The sequence below is a fragment of the Triticum aestivum genome, chromosome 4B, assembly GCF_018294505.1.
Source record: "Triticum aestivum cultivar Chinese Spring chromosome 4B, IWGSC CS RefSeq v2.1, whole genome shotgun sequence".
Lineage (NCBI taxonomy): Eukaryota > Viridiplantae > Streptophyta > Magnoliopsida > Poales > Poaceae > Triticum > Triticum aestivum.
In genome coordinates, this window is record NC_057804.1 from 485,440,627 (window position 1) to 485,450,559 (window position 9,933).

General features: G+C 42.5%; 1 protein-coding gene across 1 annotated transcript; it reads left to right on the forward strand.

The window, feature by feature from the left end:
• Positions 1-1,050: 1,050 nt before the first annotated feature.
• On the forward strand, positions 1,051-9,516 carry LOC123092865 (coatomer subunit gamma-1). Its single transcript, XM_044514718.1, has 18 exons — positions 1,051-1,313; positions 2,719-2,816; positions 2,942-2,992; positions 3,183-3,296; positions 3,384-3,584; positions 3,660-3,761; positions 4,517-4,624; positions 4,704-4,931; positions 5,043-5,293; positions 5,410-5,581; positions 6,482-6,637; positions 6,724-6,774; positions 6,976-7,116; positions 7,199-7,393; positions 7,461-7,592; positions 7,673-7,846; positions 8,257-8,496; positions 9,047-9,516. Exons 1-18 carry the CDS (start codon positions 1,232-1,234, stop codon positions 9,239-9,241), a joined length of 2,691 nt encoding a protein of 896 aa, XP_044370653.1. The 5' UTR covers positions 1,051-1,231; the 3' UTR covers positions 9,242-9,516.
• Positions 9,517-9,933: the final 417 nt, after the last annotated feature.

A 9,933-nucleotide genomic window follows, 5' to 3' on the forward strand; every position in this document is an offset into this window, starting at 1 on the left:
GCAGCGACTGGGATTGGGAGAGCGACGACGGCTGGATCATGCAGCGTCGTCGTCGCAGGCCTACCGGGACAAGCGGGCGCAGACCCCTGCGGTGCTGACGACTACCAAGTCTCCGTTGGCGGTGGCCTCCTGGACTCAACTTGTTATAGATCTAGAAACAACCGTTGCCATGGCCGACCTCCACCACCAGATTCTGCTGCCGGTCATCGAGCTCCACTGCGCCGCCGCCAGGAACTCGCCGCCTCCGCGCGCGCACCCCCCCCCCCCCCACCGTCAGGCGTCCAGGAGCGGCACAACCCCGCGCTGACCTTCGCCTGAACTGCCTTGGCCTCGTGCGTGCAACGGAATCAGCATGTGCCTGCGAGGCCGTGCGGCCGCTGTCCGACAAGTTTCTGCAACAATCACTGAGTTGCAAATGGTAATGATGGTGGTGTTGCGACATCATCTTTCATTGCAATTTTTTTTGCAACATCGTCCTTGTGACCTTGTTGCAAAAGGATTCCTAAAACATTATCTATAATGCAAAAAAAGTGAATACATTTTCTTCCTGCAACACAACTTATGTTGCAAAAAAAATTCCCGTGACACAATCTATGTTTCAAAAAAAATCCCATGACATAATCTATGTTGAAAAAAAAATCCGCAACACAACATCTTTGTAAATGTTTCCGCAACAAGACATTTGTTGCAAAGTAGAGCAAGACGTTCAACCGTAAGATTGTGTTGGATCTAATGGCCTGCGAGGCGGCAGAGGGCCGACGCGTAGGAGCCCCTTTTTATATTGGTATAGATAAAGTCCCCCGCAAAAAAAAAAGATAAAGACATCTGTACAAACTTTCTATCAATTGAAATTGTACTGCATTTGTACGGAAATCTTTCTGTCGAAATGTATGTGTAGCAGCAAAATTGGCCGTGCCGTGATCAGACCTCAACGAAGTTCGGGCCCAACACCTGACAACGCACGCCCACCCCACACTCAACTTGAGGAGGGACCGAAGTGCAAAAAGGGCGCGTAACAAACCGCTGACCAGAGAGAGCGTGAGCCTCGTCCCAGGAGTCCCGATCGGCCGATCCCCACCACCCCACCCCACCCCACCGTCCTGCGCCCACCACCAGTCCACCGCCGCACGGCCGAGCTTGCGTAGGATCCGGGCGAGAAAAGCTCCGTCCGGTCGAAGCCCCCAAGGACACAAAGCCCACCCGCCACCCCGCTCCACCACCAAAGCGTCGCATGCCTCGCTCCCTCGCCGGCGACCTCACCGACCCGGAGATGGCGCAGCCCTACATGAAGAAGGACGACGACGACTCCGACAGTGAGTCTCCTTCTCCCTCGCTAAACCCCACCGGCGCCTCCTCCTCGTGCTCCCATGCCTACCCTGCCCTGCTGCTTCGGCTCGGCTGTGACGCGATCCGGAGGGGACGCCACGGTCCACGGGAATGCCGGATCTGGCTCGATCTCGCTGCGGATCTCGCGTAGTGTGTCGCGCGCGATGTTGCTGTTGGTGGCCGTGGCCGCGCGGCCTTGTTTGACGACGCTCCGCTGGTGGGAGATGTGGCCTCGGGGTGGTGGTTTGCGGGATTTTAGTTCAGAATTGGCGCTGGAGAGTTCGGATTTAGGTGGATCTGTACCAATTGCACCTCATCGGGCAGTTTGTTACGGCATACCTTGCCTTTTGGTTCGTGCTCCTACTAGCAGCAGCGACCATTTCGGCGCTTGGTGCCAGAACCAGTTCGGCCACGTACCATTGTGTTTGCGCAAACATTGTTATGGATGCGCTCCTTAGCTTACAGTATTTTCGTTTGGCCAATTAGATTGACAGGATATGCATGCTTTTGGTGATAGGATCTCACGAGCTGGTTAGATGTGTCTTCATTGGCTTCAGAGCATGCCATCTTCTATACAACTGGTTTCTATGTTTCCTGCATGAATCAGTTGGTTGATGTTACAACTAGGGCTTATATCTGATTAGTGGGTTATAAGGACATCGGTTATCTGTGCCGTAGACAATTTTTATAGCTGGCAGGACGTGAAAACAGTGAATTGCTTGTGTTTCTGGTCATATATCGTCAGGTAGTTCTGTGTTAAATGGACGTTAGTGCATGTTTGCTGTCCCTTTTTCCTCCTCAGACCATCACGTGACTCCACTCAAACATTTGTCCAGCACAAAGCCCGTGCCGGTCAATCAGTAAATATGAATTTTAAATTTTGCATCGTAAGTTTTTATGCATTTTTTGGCTGCAGCAATTCAGTTTATCGCATGAAAATCTTGAGAACACAATATGGTTTTACTTGCTGCAGAAGAAAAAACAAATTCCTTTGTTCGAGATATCTCTGTTTCTACTTTCTAGCCCATGAAATTTTCTACTCATGATCATGTTTTGATCAAATTGTGTTCAGTTTTTTATCCATTCCAGCCTAGACCTTTTAAACATAGGCACTTCTGATTATTCTGGATGTTGGGCTTAGGGACTGTAGCATTAGATGGTTTTGCATTAGATCCTGTGATATTTGTCAAAGGTGTCTGAATGTGTGAAGTTACAATTCTCTTAGAACTCTTTAGTTTTGGGGCTTTGAAATGAATAGTGGTTTCTGACCCTGAGTTTCGGTTTGATCTTCTGTTGAAAGGGTCCTATCTCTTATGCTCCTAGATCACGCTCAGTGTAACCAAATGCTTTCAGCTTATGACATGTTTATTAACCGCGTGTAAGCTTTTGCAGTTGAGTACTCACCATTTTTCGGGATTGAGAAGGGGGCTGTTCTGCAGGAGGCACGGGCTTTCCATGATCCCCAGCTTGATGCCAGACGATGCTCGCAAGTAAGTGTTGCTTACAGTCACTCAAATTTCTCACCCTTTCTGGTAGTACATTGAGCTGTATGTATTTGCCCACTTTCTCTTGGGTGCTTTGACCGCTTGCTTGATATCTGTCTTGGATTTTGCAGGTTATCACCAAGCTATTATATTTAATTAATCAAGGAGAGTCATTTACAAAGGTATGATAGTGAACATATGCATGAGCTAGTTACTAATATATTGATTTAAAAATTTAACATCCGCTGATGCAAGCCACGGTATCAATCTGGGAGACCAAAAGAGTGATCCCATTGCAATATGATTTCTTTTTTAAAAGAGCATTGTGATTTTGATCTTGTTTTGATTTCTGATGGATATGTTATGTTGCAGGTTGAGGCCACAGAAGTTTTCTTTGCAGTTACTAAGTTATTCCAGTCCAATGATGCTGGTCTCAGGAGGCTGGTGTATTTGATGATCAAAGAGCTTTCTCCATCATCAGACGAGGTGAATGCTGTTTCTGATGCACAAATTTAGTTTTGTTTATTTCATGTCTTACTATTCTTAGTTGTTTGAATTTTGTATCTGCAACAGGTTTTCATAGTCACAAGCTCATTGATGAAAGATATGAACAGTAAGACAGATATGTACCGTGCCAATGCAATTAGAGTTCTCTGTAGAATAATAGACGGCAACCTCCTTACTCAAATCGAGAGATACTTGAAGCAAGCTATTGTAGACAAAAATCCTGTGGTTGCTAGTGCTGCTCTTGTTAGTGGTATCCACCTGCTTCAGGTACTGATATACCAGTTCTATACAATTTTCTTGTTCCTTGTTTGAAGATACTTCAAAAAATATTTTTATGTATAGGCAAATCCAGAAATCGTGAAAAGATGGAGCAACGAAGTGCAGGAAGCTGTGCAATCAAGAGCTGCACTTGTGCAATTTCATGGCCTTGCTCTTCTTCACCAGGTATAAATTGTGTTCGGGAATAAGAGGACAAGCTATAGAGCTATAACAGTGCAATAGGTAGAATGCTTATTTGTACACGGGTTCATATGTTTAGTATTTGTCCTTTTCATATGTTTTTGATAGAACTGAAGAGTGAACTACCTTTCTGCATATGAGCTAAGTATTGTGGTTGACATGTAACTGTTGACTTGAACCTGTGTATCAGGGAAGCTGGCTGTAGTCGCTGTGCTTAGAAATGTAGGTTACCAGTCCCTGCATCCAGGTTTACTTGGTAGCTTATAGTTTCAGTACAGGACACTGTCAGGTCAGGTCAGGCCATATACTGGGCAGTATACTTATTACTAAGTTATAATAGGTCATGTCTGGCTTACCAGCTTGTCATGGGTTGCTAACTTGTGTACCAGCCGATGCCAGCACCACGTATATCAGTTGTCTGATAACGGCCCATTTATAACAGAAAGTTAATGGATAAACAAGCTTGAGGGGCTAACAGCTTTAACTATTTCCAGTTCTGTGGTATTTTTGACTTCTGTGGAACCAAATATTTTGTAGCAATGTTCTGCTCATGTGACGACTTTATACTGTGCTAATACTGCAATCATCATTCTATTCCATTTTAACATCTCCAAAAATGTATAGTGGTGTAGAAATTAGATATATTTTAGTAAGCTGCATTGTTAGTGAGTAAAAAAACAGTAGGATGATAGTTTCTGCCGAGACATTTGGTATTCAGTTAATTTCTCCCCAACTTGCAGACCAGACAGAATGACCGTTTGGCTGTTAGCAAGCTCGTCTCTAGTTTGACCAGGGGGTCAGTGCGCTCACCCCTTGCACAATGTCTTCTGATTCGTTACACGAGCCAGGTAACCTATATTTACTTGTACTGGACTCTTGCAGAATTAGTAAATAATAAATGCTAAAAAGGAAGTTGCAATTTGGTAGGTAATACGTGAGTCAAGCAACACCCAAAGTGGTGATCGCCCATTTTTTGATTATCTGGAATCATGTCTCAGACATAAAGCAGAAATGGTGATTTTAGAGGCTGCGAGGAAAATAACAGAGATGGATGTGACAAGTCGTGAATTAGCACCAGCGATTACTGTGTTACAATTATTTTTGAGCTCATCCAAGCCCGTGCTTCGATTTGCAGCTGTCCGAACACTCAATAAGGTAATGCATGCACGTTTATCGAGCTCTTATATGCGGACATGTTGTCATGTGTCCTTATATCTTTTTAATATTATCTTGTGTCCATATCTTGATTTGCCTATTGTCTTGCAGGTTGCTATAACACGCCCTTTGGCAGTGACAAACTGCAATGTTGACTTGGAGAGTCTGATGTCAGACCAGAACAGGAGTATAGCGACCCTGGCAATCACTACACTTCTTAAAACTGGCAATGAATCAAGTGTGGATCGCCTCATGAAACAAATTACCAGTTTCATGTCTGATATATCAGATGAATTCAAGATAGTTGTCATTGAAGCTATACGATCTCTTTGCCTGAAGTTTCCACTGAAGTATCGTTCGATGTATGTAAGAGATCAATGGGTGTTGATTCATTGATATAACATTTATGTCTGCTTTTCTTTTGACTATTTTTAGTTGCATTCATAGTCCAAAATTTCAACTATTTTTTCTTCTCTAGGATGATTTTCTTAAGTAACAGTTTGAGAGAAGAAGGGGGCTTTGAGTATAAAAAGGCCATAGTTGATTCTATAGTTACCCTGATCGGCGCGATACCAGACGTGAAAGAAATTGGCCTTCTGCATCTTTGCGAATTCATTGAAGACTGTGAATTCACATATCTTTCTAGTCAGGTACCTACATTTGCTATTCTACTAGTACTTATGAATTATGATTACGCAATGGTTCAGTAACTTCCAAGCTCACCGTATCACCAACTGGTACTTCTCTTTTCCTGTATATATTTATAAGTATGGATATGATGATCATTTTGTCCTCTCCTTCTATTGGAAATACTGCCCCACTCAAGCTATGCCTTATAATTTGAATAGAGTTTGTGGATCAGAAGCTCGTGTCTCATGATAGGCTTGTTAGTCCCATGTTATTAGGTTGCTTCCTGTGAACTGATTGTTTGATCCTCCCAAAAAATACTGCATCCGGCACATTTTCAACATCTATAGCTAGACTGTAAAAGTTGCACCATCATGACATTAAGCTGGCGCCATGTAGAACATTATTTCTCCAGCAAATCCAGCTAAAGAGTAAACAATGATGAAGTCACTTTGTACCACAACACACTACCTGTTATTCTCTAGAGCACATTAAGTGAAAGTGAATATCAATCAAGCAATATGTTTAGTTACTGACCTTTACCTAGGATAGGTTCTATGGTTCAGAGTAGGGACTTTTACTCACTGAGGTCAACTGTTCTTCGTCACACCAGTTAAACAATGTTGAACTGTACCTGGATAGTCCTGTTTACTGCACGTTGCACTTGATGAAATTGTATGCACATGTTTAACATTTCTGTATTTATGGCAATTAGCAATACAACCATATGGGCCTGAATGTCATTAAGTACAGGTTCAATCGCTTAATCATATCCATTGTATTTCCCCATTCGCCATCACGTTAACAGCTGTTCAACAATTTTCTGGATAAACTTTAGAATTTGGAGTTTCTTTAGAAAAGGGATTTCCTGTTAGTTCAACACCCAAACTAGAGAATTAATCCTTGCATTCTTTTGTTACCAGATATTGCATTTTTTGGGAAATGAAGGGCCAAGAACATCAGATCCAAGCAGATACATACGGTACATCTACAACCGTGTGATATTGGAAAATCCCACTGTTCGTGCTAGTGCTGTCAGTACACTGGCGAAGTTTGGTGCCTTAGTCGATGAATTGAAGGTATGTTAAAATTATTGAACCTTTCTGTACATTCTTTCACCACTTTCCTTTTTTTGTGCATATAACTCATTTATGGCTTTTTTTAGCCTCGGATATTTGTTCTCCTGCGCCGGTGCCTGTTTGACACTGATGATGAGGTAAATTTTGTTTTTTCACTTGATTTTAGTTATCTCCTTTGTGTGTGACATGCAAACCGCAAAACAACATTTTTCATTAGGTTTACAATTCGTATCTAGCAGACTGCCTCTTCTTGGCCTCCACCTCTAGCATTAAAAATGGCGTGTTGCATTCTGGGCAATAATAAGCTAATAAGCACTAATTGGTCTTTCCTATTGTAGGTCCGCGACCGTGCTACACTTTACCTCCAAACTCTGAATGGTGAAGTTGCTGTAGGTAACTCTGAGAAGGACGTGAAGGAATTTCTATTTGGATCCTTTGATGTGCCTCTTGCCAACTTGGAAGCAAGTCTAAGAACCCATGTATGTTTACAGTGGCCATTCCATGTAGCATGTTTCAAGTGAATCATATCCTATGCTATGCTCACATCTTCAAGAATAACAGGAACCATCCGAGGAGCCCTTTGATATTTCCTTGGTGTCAAGAGAAGCCAGATCACATCCACTTCAAGATAAAAAGGCCCCTGGAAAGAAGCCACCTGCTGGTGCTCCCGCCCCTGCGCCTGTTTCAGCTGTTGATGCTTATCAGAAGATGCTTTCATCTATCGCTGAGTTCTCTGGATTCGGAAGGCTCTTCAAGGTTTGCACAGTAAATACTTTAGTGATATTTGACAAGTTCACATGCTAAATCTCTCTCATTCCCTCAGTCCTCAGAACCTGTGGAGCTGACAGAGGCAGAGACTGAATATGCAGTTAATGTGGTTAAGCACATCTATGAAAACCATGTTGTATTGCAGTACAACTGTACAAACACCATACCTGAACAGCTGCTAGAAGATGTAAGCACTGGTCCTTTAAATTGGAGGCATAATTGTCAACTCATGCTGAAATTCTGATAAATGGCTGTTGCTTCTTTCAGGTTACAGTATACGTTGATGCCACGGATGCTGAAGAGTTTTCAGAAGTTTGTTCAAAGCCTCTTAAAAGCTTGCCTTATGATTCACCTGGGCAAATTTTTGTTGCTTTTGAAAAGCCGGAACATGTTCCTGCAATCGGGAAATTTTCAAATGTATTGAAGTTCACTGTTAAAGAGGTAAGTGTAATAATGTTTCTCGTATTATTGGATTCAAGTATGAGTAATGGTTTTTCTAGGTTCCATTAAATTAAGCATCTATATCAATATTCCTTTGGTACTTACTGCCTAGGTCATGTGGAAAATCGTTTCCAAAAAGTCTGTTCTCTTTCAAGTACTATGTAGCATGGTGGTTTCACCTTCTAGGAAATTTGGAATCTTCATTCGAAACCTGCTTCATCTGTTCATACAACTGGAATATTTTGAAAATAAATTCGGAATTATTATATTATAAAGTGTTCTGGACTTGCAACCTACAAGTGTTATAAGTCATTGTCCATAAATGAAGTATTGACCTAATGGCATTTAACCTCAACCAAGTTAGGCACTATTTTGTTGTTCTTTGAGTTAATGTTGTTTATTGTTGTCAGGTTGACACATCTTCAGGGGAAGCTGATGAAGATGGTGTGGAGGATGAATACCAGCTAGAAGATCTTGAAATTGTTTCAGCTGATTATATGCTGAGGGTTGCAGTTTCTAACTTTAGGAATGCCTGGGAGAATATGGACCCAGAAAGTGAGCGTGTGGATGAGTATGGACTCGGGGCTAGAGAGAGCTTGGCTGAGGCCGTGAATGCTGTCACTAGTATCCTTGGCATGCAACCGTGTGAGGTGAGCTTCCAGTTCTTTAAAGTTTAAACTAATATTGGTCAAATAACTTGCCTGTTTTCCTATTCATCCTTGGCTGTTTCTTCGAGCATCACCACAACTGAACCCAAGAATTTACATACATTGTGTGGTGCCTTATGCGTTCTACATTTATGTTGCTGCTCCTGTTCTTCCACCATTATGGGATGGGATGGTACAGAATAATTGACTAATCGACAATACTCGGCAGTGGCATGCAACATTCAGTTGAACTAAATATGCTACATTGGAATCTATATGCTACATTTATGTTTTGTTCACGACCAAAATCTGCCGTACTAATCTTTTTGGTTATGGGAAATTTTTTATCTTTTTGTATGGTTGCCAATGTTTTGGCATGCCCACACCCCTTTGCCCACTCTAGTTTATTTCCTTCCCAACATTGGCCAAATCATGGGCAAGCATGATTATTCAGATTGGCCAAACTTCTTTGTAGGGTCATCTTGGGTTGTGAACTAAACACCCGACAACTGAAAAACTGAAAGTTGACTACAATGGTTACTCATGATTGCAGGGCACTGAGGTTGTACCAAGCAATGCAAGATCGCACGTTTGCCTGCTGTCTGGGGTGTATATAGGGGGCGTCAAGGTTCTTGTCAGGTTATCATTTGGACTAAGCGGGCCCAAGGAAGTGGCGATGAAGCTGGCGGTAAGGTCAGATGACCCCGAAGTCAGCGACAAGATCCATGAGATTGTTGCCAGTGGGTAAAACGGATGGCGGCATCTGCCCCTGCCAAAACCTGTGTAGAGCCGGTAAATAGTCTTCAGTATCATGTCAGAAAGAAAGTAGTTTTCAGTTTTGTGAGAAAATTGTACTGTACCTGTTGATGCGTCGGTGTTTACAGAATGCTCTTTGGCTTCCTGCGTACTGCTGCTCAAAAGTCAGAAGTGTATTGTACCCCTTGCGTTCAGCCGTTCACTGCACATTTATTTTCTGAGCATGTTTCTTCTCAAATGAAATATGTTATGGTGTATTGATATGCATGCTTGCTGCTGTAAATTGTGTGGGCTAATCTGCTAGTCGAATTTCTTCACTACTATACAGAAATGCTATTCATGCTTGCGCGGAAATTGCTAATGGAGCACGAGCTCCATGGAGCCTTTACTTTGGAAACTTCAAAAAACAAGTTTCAAAAATTCTGAGAGAAAACACACGTACTCCCTGGTCCTTTTTAGTTCGCATATAAGATTTGTCTAGAGTCAAGCCTCGTAAAGTTTGATCAAATTTATAAAAAAAATATCAACATTCATAATTTTTTTTTTGAAAAATTGGGGGGGGGGGGGGGGGAGCTTCCCCACCTGAATATATTTCTCATTTTTGTAACCCAACGTCTGTCCGATTACAAAGGTGAATTACATAAGCACGTGTAAGCGTGATAAGAAGTAGGAACGTCATGAGGA

Excerpts from the sequence above, each read along its gene's own strand:
- LOC123092865 (XM_044514718.1), top strand. The coding sequence starts at position 1,232 with ATGCCTCGCTCCCTCGCCGGCGACCTCACCGACCCGGAGATGGCGCAG. Across the intron at positions 2,817-2,941 it reads ATGCCAGACGATGCTCGCAA|GTTATCACCAAGCTATTATA; the intron begins GTAAGTGTTGCT and ends TGGATTTTGCAG. Across the intron at positions 6,638-6,723 it reads CCTTAGTCGATGAATTGAAG|CCTCGGATATTTGTTCTCCT; the intron begins GTATGTTAAAAT and ends GGCTTTTTTTAG.